The following is a 12,863-nucleotide window of genomic DNA, read 5'->3' as shown; positions in this document are numbered from 1 at the left end:
TCTACTCCCAACAGGCCCTACTAAGATCCATCCAACTAAGACTCTCTTAGTCGGATGACTTTCTTTGTGTCCCCTTCTATTATCCAGTAATTGGCCATCAGCTGTTTCCGATGGAGCCACAGTGGCATCTCTCCTGCCTCAACTTGTAAAGCACACACTGGTGCCATTTCCACTGCCCCTAAGCAAATCCTCAGAGCACAAGCCTGAATAACATCCTGGTGTGATAGCACAGACTTGCCTGCTGAGCTGTAACTATAATCTATTCTTGCCCTGATAAGAATGATATATATTTCAATGATCCAACATAGTTTCTCCATTCTAGCCCCATCAGACACCGCATAACATTAATGACTAACTCCCTCTAGATTATTTCCATATAACTTCAGACTAATTCCTGCCCTTACTTTCCTATTTGTGAGAAACATCATTTTAGTTTTTTCCACTGATAATTTAAAACCATTCTGTTCCCCATCTTTCCTCATTACAATAACTTGGGAACACCACTCAGATTGAGGAAGTATGGGAAATTGCAGAATGGAATGGAGGCCATGGAAAGAGATTTTTATATAATTATTTTTTTAATCTGTGAATAATTCATAAAAATGTTTGGTTTGAACATATCCGTCCGAGGGCACACGTCCACAGTTCCCCACTTGACCCACTGCAGTTCAGCTGTGTTTCAACAATCAAGTTGAAACTTTTCATCGTCATTTGGGGCTGCTGGTTGTAGCATTATTATCAGTGGTGTTTGGCATTTTTAGATAACAAACTACGACAAAGTAGAGGCAGAGTGCACAAAACAGATCCAAACCACAATTTTAATGGGAAGAGAGCTTCTATGATGGGAGACAGCTCTAACATAGCAAATACAAATACCCGTGTGACTGTTAAGTGTGTATTGTGAGACTTGCTTTCTGTGTTGGTGATTACTGTCTTTATTTATATTTTACTTTTGAGAGACAGAGTTTACGAAGTGCTTCAAAAAGAAGACAATCAGGTCATGTCAGTTCCTGGTGCTAAGAAGAATCACATAGAGGGCTACTTATGAACTAGGCCTCTCTTCTTGATGACATGTTCCATCGCAGCCTTTTCGGAGGTGTCCAAGTCGATAGTGTACTTGGCCAGGATTTTCAGGATGGGCCTCAGCCTTAACCACCACTGTGTCATTGGAATACGATGACTGCAGGGAATAGAAAGTACATGTCAGTGTGAGGAGGAAAGTAGAAACGAGCAAAATGACTTTTCTAAAATATTTTAAATATGTCCAATATGTCCACTGTGTGAACAGCAAGTCTCCAAAGCATTAACCTAAAGCTTTATAACTAACATATTAACAAATAGTATGTGCATAATATCTGCACACGTAGTACGACCAGACCACGATGGGCATATAGTTTTCTACCTGTCAAATCTAAGTATAATTTTATTCATGTTTTCATCATTTTGCGTACACTTGGCCATGGTTTAGTATCAACTGTTTCTTTTTTGGTTGTATCAGTTTGGTAAAAGAAAACAATGGACTGAAAGCTTCAGCTGCAAAGTGGGGTGTTGACTTTCATTAGGGTCGGACTCATAAGGTTTTATCTTGATGTAAAAAATATTGCTCAAAGCTTTAATGTGGCCGCAGAGTTAAATACAAAACAGTGGAGAGGAGAATAACTGAAGAGAGAACAAACTGAAGGGATAAAAACTAAGTCTTACTCAAAGTCAGTCTCATCTTTAAGTTCTTCCAAAGGCCGGAAGATCAAAGATCTCTTCTTCATGCCCAGCACACAGGCTGTATCTGGAGAGTTGGCAAATATGCGACCTGGAGGTTTGAGATGAACAAAAAAACTATACATCAGTTCAGGGATCACAGGAGGTCAGCTCAGCAGAAGTGTACAACATTTTGTGTTTTTAGCGAGGTCATATCCTCACCGTGTCTGTAGCATTCCTTCAGCTTGTCAGTCAACCAAAGGACAGACTTGATGCCCATCTTTGTGCCAAAATTCCTGTCAAAAGGAGTGGGTGTTCCGCCCTAATAATGAAGGAAAATAATATTTATGGTATTGAATTGGGTGGCAAGTAATGAGTCTGTTACACAACAAACAGAACATTTGCACACACCTGTTGCATATGTCCAAGTACATTCTTCCTGCAGTCAAACACACCCTTGCCCTCCTCTGAGTACAGGTTGAAGATAAAATCTGTGGTATAGTTTGCATTGCTTTTCTCATTTCTGAAACACAAGAAGAATACTGGATGAGATCTGAACCCTGAGCTACAGAGTGTTGAAATGAAATTCCCACAAACCTCAGAATCAGTCCTCTCTTCACTGTGGTCTTCATCTTCTCCACCAGATGTTCCACATTCATCTACAAACAAATCAGCTATCAGACCACCGATCCAATCATCCACCCCTCAGCGATGTACTGTATGTCATCACTCAGCCTCCTGTCTTTTATACAATCATAAGCTCAGACCTCAAGTTCGTGAATGTTGAAATGCTCCTCATAGATGTAGGCAGCATCAGCTCCAGATGCCAAGCCGGCCATGGTTGCCAGGTAGCCGCAGTATCCTCCCATAGTCTCAACAATAAACACTCTCCTCTTGGTGCCAGCGGCAGATTGTTTGATCCTGTCGCATGTCTGAAAAGGAGGAAGAGATAAGGAAAAAGAGAGAAGAATAATATACCGTAGTGAGTATAGGATTTTGACTTTGAATTACCTGGGGTTGAAGTATTTTTGTGTACTATAAAAATTTTACCATGGTTATGGTGTTAAGGGCAGTGTCAGCGCCAACACTGAAGTCAGATCCAGGAACATTGTTGGAGACAGTAGCAGGAATAACAACAAGGGGAATGCAAAGTTCCTCGTACTTCTCTCTAGCTTGCACTATCTCCAGCCCTCCAACATATGCCTGATGAAGACACGAAGGACAAAATTAGTAAAAGTGACTTTCACCATCATTTAGGCTACGTGTTGCATTTTGTACTTATGTTAAGGTATGATGTCAATACACCAGCAAAACCTCCATATTCTAGCTGCTCACCTCAAAACCTCCGATAATGACTAGAGAATGAATGTTGAACTTAGTGATGGTCAGGCTGATCTCCTCCATGAACTCATGTGGCAGGGATCTTTATAAAAGGGGAAAAAAATCATAGTAGATTACACCTGCCCCATGTTAAGTTGAAATTAACACTGCCGGTACAACTCATTGTACATTTAAAAACATTGAAACGTGCCATCATTACTGCACCAAGTGGTCTGTTGAAGCATCTCACCTCTTAGTTCCCAGTATGGAGCCCCCTTTTCCAGTCCAGCCTGCCACTCCAGACCAACCAATGGACTCAATCTGTGCAGAGACAGAGTGTGTGCTTTATCAGCCTCTTTCATTTATGTAGGCTACACACTGACAAGGGTAAAGCTGATTCACTGCCATGATAGTAAAGGCTTTCTTGTTTGATTTTTGTCTGTAACTAGAATTTACCAGTCCATGAGCCAAGCCGTCGAAGCCGTCATGCACTGCCAACATCTGGTGGCCCTGGAGAAGCCCGATCCTGACAGCTGAACGGACGGCAGCATTCATCCCAGCACACGGAGCTCCCACATTAATTATGGCAATGTTGATATTACTCTGGCATGGGCAAGAGACATTTGTCGGAACAAATGTATTTTCCACAGAGACTTAATGAATGAGAGTCAGTTAGTGTACACACTACAACTGTAGTTCCTGACCTTTGTATCTGGGGGGCGCACATGAGCCAGCATTTTGTAAGTGTTCCAGTTGTTCTCAAAGCTCCTATTGTCAAAAATTAGCAGAAATGTACAGACATTTGAAACTCAATACAACACTTGAGAATTCTGAATGGATAACATGAAAGTGCATGCCTCACTTTCCCCTGAGCTTCACAGCATCGTCAAACCTCCCTTCGGCCATGGCTGTGGTGACATCTTTAGTCTGATGTGGAAGAAGATGAAAAGGCAAAGAGGCAACTGAGAATTTAGTCAGAAAATTAAGCAAAATATTGAACACATAGCTTTTTAGCACTTGTTTCATTCACTTTGTATAAACTAAAGAACTAGGATTTGTTTTGTATACACTATACAGTACGGAAAATATTTGACTCACCACTTGGACACACTCCATGAGAGGCAGCCTAACGGCCATATTACCAGACAAGCTGACCACACAAGCAGGTGTTTCTGGTGTGGCCTCCAGCAGAGCCATCACAGCCTCTACACCCATCCTGCTCGCCTGAATCATGATATGAGAGAGCAGGCAGGTGTTCAGAGAAGCTGATACATGTGTGTTTATTCACTTTGCTGAACAGAGATTGGAACAATCGGTGATTATTTTAAAAGTTCACATATGAGGAAAATTAGTTATTACCAGGATCCTGTCAAAGGCAGAGGGAGTTCCACCTCTCTGTACATGGCCCAAGATGGTGGTGCGAGTGTCGAAGCCTAGCTTCTTTGATATCAGCTGGACAGACAAATAATATATGAGCAGTTTGCCTAACATTACTAGAGCCTATTTATCTATGCTGGTTTTGTTGGAGTACTCTCATTACTGACCTGTTTGACATTGTCACAGGAGATAGGTTTACCAGAGCGGTCCATCGCTCCCTCTGCAACAATGATAATATTCAGACGGGAGCCACGACCTCTTTGCTGAGAGGGACAGAGAAAAGCTTTAAGATCAACAAGTGGACTTTTTAAAAGTGAGATTAAAATCTAAACTAGTCATGGAAGATGATGGGGGACAAGACATGCACCTCTGTCAGTCTTCTGCACAGATGCTCCTCCCATCCATCTTCTGGGGGCATCTCTGGGATGAACACCCAGTCAGCACCACAGGCCAGAGCTGTCACTAAAGCCAGGTAACTGTAGGAAAAAGTAATACCTGCTAAACAACAGCATGTTAGCATTGTCCTTATGAGCATGCTGATGTTAGCATTTAGCTCAAAGCATCGCTGTGTCGAAGTACAGCCTCACCGAGCTGCTAGCATGACCGCCTTTGACTGATGACTTTTACTTGAGATTTCAGTGTAGTAAGTTAAGATTTACTATTTCATCCTTAGAAAGTTAATATTTTTATATGTAGTGCATAACCAGCAGTTTACACATTTAGCCACTGTACTGTAGGCACAACTACCCAGTTACTGTGCCATATTTTGTGACTCCACATAAACAACTTGTATGTACTCACCCACAGTGTCTGCCCATTACCTCCAGGATGAAAGTCCTCTGGTGACTGCAGAATGACATGTTTTAAGTTAACAGTCTCTAAATGATTTAGCAGTTTTGTCCTTCATACCTTCATCTGAATTTAGTAAACATATACCTCTGTGCTGTGGTGGTGATGGCATCCACTATCTCCATGATGCGATGCAGGGCAGAGTCTGTGCCAATGGTCATGTCAGTGCCACAGAAGTCATTGTCAATGGAGCCCACCATGCCAACGATATTGAGGTGAGAGGAACACTTGGCCTCATTGGCTGTGATCTTACCTGAGTAAAGATTAAAATGGCAGCAGTCTCAGACACACCATTTCACCAAGATTGTTAAATAAGTGCGGTAAATTGTACCATAACATTATTGTGGGATAGCAGGAGTATATAAGAGTCATTTCACATGTAGGTTGTGTTGTTTAGAACAGTGTGTTTTATGGCCATGACTCTCACCAGTTTTAACCAGGTCTACCAGCAGCTCACTCCACTCTGTTCTGAACTGGTTAGCACCGGTCAGACTGCCATCGCCTCCAATCACACACAGGTTGGTGATGCCCAGCTTGACTAAGTTTAAGGCAGCCTTGGTGCGTCCCTCCTTGGTGCGGAAATCCTGGCAGCGAGCACTACCAATCACAGTACCACCCTGATGTCAGGCAAGGGGGGAGACAAGAATCACTAGGGCGGATAAGGACGGGGGTAAGATCATCTGAAACCTTAGCACTCATGTCAAAGGTCCAACAAGTCTTGCTATTTAATGAACCTTGGCATTTAGATGACCATTTGACCTATGGAACTGTCCAGTGGAGGCTAAAGAGTTGCCAGAGTTACACACATCCTCCATCCCACTCACAAAAAGGGACCTAGCTGTGACTGTGAAAGGGTAGACGTAACAAACATGCAGATAAATATGCGTTTACTTCCTCATGCTTGTTCTCACCAGCTGCAGCATCATTGACACACTCTCCCAAGTAGCAGGGCGGATATTGTCACCTCCATCCACCAGACCCTGGTAACCCTGTGAACAGACAAACACACAACACAATATCACCCCCTTGGAAAGGGCTCATTGCTGGGAAGAAGGCATATTTTTACTCTGGCATATGCTGCTCTTTCAGTCCAACAAGTGTTTTGTTTATTATAGTGGTATTTGCTGGTGTTAGGCAATTGAATAATGAATGATTCATCAATGAAAAGTAAATTAGCTGTTTAAGAAATTTCTCATTTACTGGTACCAGCTTCTCAGTTCTGATCATTTGTGGTTCATGTCATTGTAAATGAAATAACTGTTTTGCTTTGGACTGATAAACAGACAAATATGAACAATTTGAAAATAGTACTAGCGTTTTTCACAACCTGTATTTGTTTGATATTGTATACATTAAAAGATGAATAAGATTAAAAAAGCAGTATTCACCTCATAGACAAAATACACCTTGGCTCCTGTGTAAAGTCCAACTCGAACTGTGGCCCTTACAGCTGCATTCATACCTGTGGGCACAATGTGTGAGCATATTAGCTTGTATGAAAACCTTGCGATTGCTCTCACACACAAACAATGGAAACAATGACTGAATGGAATAATGAGAAAATGATGGTGGGAAAAAATACAGTTATTATTGTGACTGTAATTTAGTAGTTTATGCTCTATATTCGGTTACTATTTTTTTTTGTCAAATGTATATTTTATGTATATTTGTAAATGTATATAGTAAAAACATGTTAACATGGTAGTTTGAGTGGGATATTTTGATAGTTCTTCTTAGCCTCCAATTTGCTTAATGACATGTTGAATGGATGTTGGATGACTCATGCTCATTGACTAATATTAGCATTTCTTACTTTAGACTTTACCTTAACCTGCTGCTGCTGCGGCTGCTGAACACCAGATGGGTGCAACAACAACATAAGCTTAAAGTAAAGACAGATGATAAAACCATATTATAGTTCCATTTTATTCGACTGTACTGTCAATGTTAGTCACAGTTAGATTTTCAGGGATACAGCAAATCTTGTAGTGCAGGAAAGGCCTCTGCCTGTTTTCTGAACACTGTGGGGGTTGCTTAAAGGACAAGATGTGGATAAATTAACTTTAGAGGCGCCAAGAGCATCTCCACTTACAGTGTAAAGGAGGAGAAGAGAGAAAGGTAGAATAGGACGGCCCTCTGACTCACTACCTCACCACTTTACAAACACATGACAGAAAGGTCATGCCTCTAAAATTAGCCCTCACAACAGATACAGTGTTGGAGAGACACGAGGATGGAAAGGAGGTAGAAAGTTGGACTAAAGCATATGAGGATGACTAAGAAGGTAAGCCTGTAATGAGGATTATGAGTGAGAAAGAAGAATGGTGAGTTTTGCAGTTTTGAATTTACACACTTCTGCTAAGGTCTTATAAAGTTCAGTAAGGTAAAACAGGCATGGGTAGTCTCACACACTCACACTACAGCGTTGCGTGGGGTCACTGACACACTTCCTAAAGGTCACAGTGAAGATATTCCTCATCAAGCTAAAGGTCAGAGGAGCATCTGTCTCACTCTGTGGTCCTATAGCAGCTTTGAACTACAGAGTTCAGGCTGCCCTATTCCACAAGTTATGCTATGAGAAAAGCTATGAGAGAGATCGCTAGATAACTGTTCTAGTAGAGAAATCATTAAAGTGTTATCATCAGTAATGAAATATTATGAGATGGTATAAAAGGAAGATGCTGTCATGAATGTGGCAAGAAAGGTCTAGACTTTTTTTTTTTTTTTTAAATCTGTTAAAACATAAAACTGTTAGTACAGATTGTATAATACTTAGAAACAATTTTAAGCTGTTAATAATGTCAAAAGGCAAATGATACACCCACAGTATGGATCTCTGTGTAAGCTACAGTGCGTGTCTAAAGCAACCACTAACTATTCAAGAGGCATCAAAATTTGGACTCTTAATAGGTATTTGATTCATTTTACAATTCAGATACATCTTTATTTGTCATTTAACCCTGTCATGGGTTTACTAATTGCTGACTTCCCACTCATCAGATCCTCTCAACCACCTGCTGAGGCAAACAAGCAGCAGACAAGTCCAGCCTTGGCACTCCACACTCACATACCACCCTGGAAATCCTCCACTTACCCTGGGCATCGCCTCCCGAGGTTAACACAGCAATTGCCCGACCCTCTCCCATCTTGGTGTGGTTGACGGTGGCCGTTTGTGCCATGGTCCTGGAGCTGAAGCTGCCTGAGAGAAAGAGGCCTTGAGTGAAAAATCCCTGCTACCCTGCTTTACTGTGTGGAGCACAAGTAGCCTCTCACCTCTAACTCAGCCTGCCTGTAATGGAAAGTAATAGCAGTTGCAAGGGTGCACAGATTAACTCCCCGCTTGGCAGACAACAAGGCACACATAGTTGTCCAAACACATTTAGATGCACACACACACACACACACACACTCAGTGCCTATTAAAAGTATTCAACTCCCGTAATCTTCCACCCAGTTTATAGTTTTGCACATTTTATTCTGTTACAACACTGGATCACAGTTGACGTACTTTTTTCACATTTATCAGCACAAAAATACACAAGTGAAATCTCACAAATACAAATATATTCAAACTGATCTAAATTCATTTCAATACACTAAGTAACTAGCTGCATCACTTTGCACACCTGGAATTTTTTATCCAATTTTTAGTAAAACTGCCTCAGCTCTGTCAGGTTGCATGGAGACTGACTGAACAACATTTTCTTTTTAAACTTTGGCCATAAATTATGGATTGGTTCCAGATTGAAGTCTGGACCCTGACCACTCTAGGACATTCATATGGTTGTTTTTATGCTGTCCCTGTTTAGCTTAACCTTTACTGCATGTTTGGGGTCTCTGTCTTGCTGTAAAATGCATTTTAGAGGACTTCTCTTGCAAACTGCAGCAGGTGCATTCATTACACAAAAGTATCCTGCTCTTAACAATTTAAAGGTATGCCATAGTTTTTTTTTAAATTCACCTTTCCGCTCTCTGAATATTAAGTGCAAGCAAAATTTACTTTTAAATAACTAATAAATTTACTTTTAAATAACCAATATTTCTCTGTAGTTATTCATATTATAGTTTTGTCCGAATATCGACATTTGTCACACAGGTGGCCTCAGTTCAAGGTGGTGTGTCTGTGCATGTGGTGGACCCCGGGGAAACAGGGCTTTGGAGTTTATGTATAAAAAAAAAACACAAACACTGATCACACCAGTGGTTTAGATGTTTTTAATGAAGGGTGTGATTAGTTGATATTCATTGTTACATTATTCCATTAAATTCATTGTATGTTTTATAGCTTCACTTAATTATGTTCCATTTGTTTTATGTTTTAACATTAAAGTATGTTTTGTTGTTGATGGGCATCCACTGTGATTCAGGGTTGTGGCTATCATATCCCTATTTACTGTATATTAGACAGCAAAACCTACAGGTACAAATCAAATCTGTACAGCAGCAGATATAGATGTGCCTTCTGTCACCTTTATTCAGTACATAATGATGAAGATCATCTATGAAACCAAGTCCTATAGGTCTTCATTTGCCGCTGTCTTAATAGGAGCTCTCTATAAATTCAAACTGATAATGACAGTCCTTTGATTGCAGACTGGCTTACCAGCATGCCCTGCTGGGTCAGAGCTCGAGGATGTCTTGCTTTCACATTCAGATGCTGAGAGGTCATCACCACCTGAGGAGGGAGAACGATAGCACATTACCCAAGCTTTGATCCAGCTGTACTGTGTTTTACTTTACAGTTAAATCATCAGCTGTTGTTGTAGCAAACAAGCTCCGTAATTCACTCCAGTGTACAAGGCAGATTCTCACTCACATGATAGACCTTTTCTACAGAAGACAAGCCGCTCAAGCATTATTCCTCAGTATTTTCTCTCCTATCCATGTTGTTAGTGAAAGCATTCGTGATTGCCATACAACACCGTCTATCTGTACATTGCAGGTTAAATTACTCCCTCTAGCTTTATCTTGTCTTTTGCTCTGAGCTGCAGTTGATAGACTGGTGACTGAGGCAAAAACGCATACATGTAATTTGCACAAATTACTTTATCAAGAAAAAGAAATAGCATACTTTTCAGCAAATCCGATATATGCAGTTCAGTACACACCGATGTCATATTTCTTGCAAGTAGATAAAACTAGTAACTATTGAGTATTAATTGATGGACCCCACTCATAAAGTCCATAATTCTCATTTCCATTTTTTTCATTTTTGTTTGAAGAAATTCAAACCCCACACGCCCCCTTGACACAAAACATAAGTTATCTCTCATTTTTAATTGTCTCCTCTTCCACTTGCAAACACATTATATCTCATCAGTCTGCTGTTCATGTCTAGAATTAAGAATCAGATGAGTAGATATAACAGGGTACTACACCTAGATGTGGTTATGGGTATATGTGTGTGTGTGTGTATGTGTGTGTGTGTGTGTGTGTGTGTGTGTGTGTGTGTGTGTGTGTGTCTGGAAGGGTTTTGTGAATATTAAACTCTTTGTTCAATCACTGCCAACACAGCTGACTTAATTTAAGTACCAACATTGCAGCCATGCTTGTATTTTCTCTGCATATTGAGTTAGAATTACAACAGGCATGTGAAGCAACAAAATGTCCTGAGTTCAATATTAATAGAACATTTGTGATGGATATTGATGGCTGTAGAAGTTGATGACAGATGAAAGGAAAGAATCAGTGTGACAGTAGAGTTGTCTGAATGCAGACACAGACCTGCTATCTATAAAACACACAGAAACCCCTCCCCTTCTTCACCGCCATTACTGGGAAACTGCACAGTCATCCCTACAACTGAACACGTCAAAACATGTCATGCTTGTGTATTTATTACCTGGAAAGTAAATGTACATGACAATTTACAAACTATTACGTGTCAAACTTTCCAAAAGCAACAGTCAGGAAAATGCAACGTGTGCACCATTCCTCTTTTAACATTTAACATTTAAAAAAATCAAAATTAAAAAGTGTGCTGACTGAAACAGAGACAGAAAGAAGAGGCCCATCACAAACACACAAAGACACAAATATCCACACCATATGCATACCTTGACCTTTCTTTCTGAGCCAGAGCAGCAGACAGGCCAACAGCGCGACAGAGAGAAAACACTGGGCTGAGAGGACGGCCGGGTACCACATCCTCATGCTCTTGTTGGGGAACTATCCTACATCTCATCTGTATTAATAGCTTTGATACCACTCCTTCATTGTGGAGTAATGACCTTCATTGCTGATACATGGCAGGTAATCAGATACAATGTTTTTGTGCATAGACAAAATGAAGGATTTAGGTTTCAAAGAGGTTTAGGTTTCATCTACCCAAAAAATTAGGAAATACATAGTACAAGTGAATATCGATTAAATTGGACACTAATCTATACATCCAGAAAATAATGCATGTAAAACATGCAACTCAAAAATACACTCAAACCAGCTTGGCTGTTTAATTCATGAAAGTTGCCTATAGCTGAAGCATTAAAGTGAAAGAAGAGAACTATGAGACAGATATGGCTTATTTCTATGACCATGGCACATTTTATTCTTGTTATTCTAATGAATAAATATTTAATGTTAAAGTCTTTGATTGATTGATTTATTTCTGTAGTCTTTTATTACAGTGATTTCTACCAGGACTTTAAACAGAGAAACCTACCTATGTCTGACTAAATACAGATCAATCAGTTTATAATCACGTGTAATTCATGTTTTCAGGTAGAGTATATGGGACAGCATAGCTGTGCTGTGAGATAAAATGGGGACATTGTTTTGAAGCCACTCTTGATTATCGCCGCAGCCACTCAGTAGACGGCGAGCTATGCCGCAACATGGCCGTGACACTGGAATGACTTTCATGCCAGAGCAGATTGAGATTGTAATAATAGTGACACACGTGCAGCCTGCACACACACACACACACACACACACACACACACACACAGTATATTCTTTTGTGAGGACCCTCATTGACAGAATGCATAGTGTCCCACCGTACCCTAACCTTAACCAAAGCCTAACTCTCAAACCACATTTTAAAAATAAAAAAAAGGCTCCACCGGCCAAAATGTCCTTGATTTTCAAAAATGTTCTCACTTTAAGACCTTGAACTCAAATCAGTCCTCACAGTGATAGAAGCAGGAGTACAAGAGCACAAACATACACAAACAAGCACATCATGATAAAGGTAAAGACGCCTTAAATAAAATTACTGCTGATATGATTCATCAGCTCATGTCGTCTATGAAGGTCATGACTCCACAGCCCCTCCTTTAACACCAGCAAAATGATCTCTAAAGCCGCTACATCTCTGTGTACAAAAGGCAGCTTGTCATAAACACACGTCTCAGGTGGTGTTTGTGCAGATACTCTCCAGCACTGTGTATCCGCGGTGGGTTGAGCAACGAGGATCTCTCTCCTGAGGCAAACCCCCGATCAATAGCACCATTTCCAGGTAATCCCCCCTCCTGTCTTCCCGGACAGTGCTAACACTCGCACAGCCTGTAATAAACCATATGGATCAATATGACACCGGTTCAACACAAAACACTTCCACCTCAGCTAATACAGTGAAATGTGGACTGGATATTGTTACAATCTGACCCCTCACCTTCTCCAAT

General features: G+C 40.6%; 1 protein-coding gene and 1 long non-coding RNA gene across 2 annotated transcripts; one reads left to right on the top strand and one right to left on the bottom strand.

Moving 5' to 3' along the window:
* Window positions 1-799: 799 nt before the first annotated feature.
* On the bottom strand, window positions 800-8,545 carry pfkmb (phosphofructokinase, muscle b). The gene is made up of 22 exons (XM_023423507.2): window positions 8,336-8,545; window positions 6,630-6,703; window positions 6,153-6,230; window positions 5,669-5,858; window positions 5,329-5,494; window positions 5,194-5,238; window positions 4,760-4,868; window positions 4,560-4,655; window positions 4,375-4,467; window positions 4,114-4,239; window positions 3,878-3,942; window positions 3,720-3,783; window positions 3,472-3,618; window positions 3,266-3,336; window positions 3,031-3,118; window positions 2,746-2,898; window positions 2,463-2,627; window positions 2,293-2,354; window positions 2,107-2,218; window positions 1,918-2,017; window positions 1,702-1,807; window positions 800-1,180 (listed from the first exon to the last, which is right to left on the bottom strand). Exons 1-22 carry the CDS (start codon window positions 8,418-8,420, stop codon window positions 1,039-1,041), a joined length of 2,337 nt encoding a protein of 778 aa, XP_023279275.1. The 5' UTR covers window positions 8,421-8,545; the 3' UTR covers window positions 800-1,038.
* LOC147818114 (uncharacterized) lies at window positions 7,454-8,506 on the top strand. The gene is made up of 2 exons (XR_015438312.1): window positions 7,454-7,525; window positions 8,242-8,506. It is a non-coding gene; the product is annotated as an uncharacterized LOC147818114 (long non-coding RNA).
* Window positions 8,546-12,863: the final 4,318 nt, after the last annotated feature.

This window comes from Seriola lalandi, unplaced genomic scaffold (assembly GCF_002814215.2).
Source record: "Seriola lalandi dorsalis isolate HSWRI2012SDOR001 ecotype SW California unplaced genomic scaffold, Sedor1 jcf7180002054692, whole genome shotgun sequence".
In the NCBI taxonomy this organism is placed as follows: Eukaryota; Metazoa; Chordata; class Actinopteri; order Carangiformes; family Carangidae; genus Seriola; species Seriola lalandi.
Note: the sequence above shows the minus strand (reverse complement) of the source record. Positions and strands in the feature narration are given on the sequence as shown.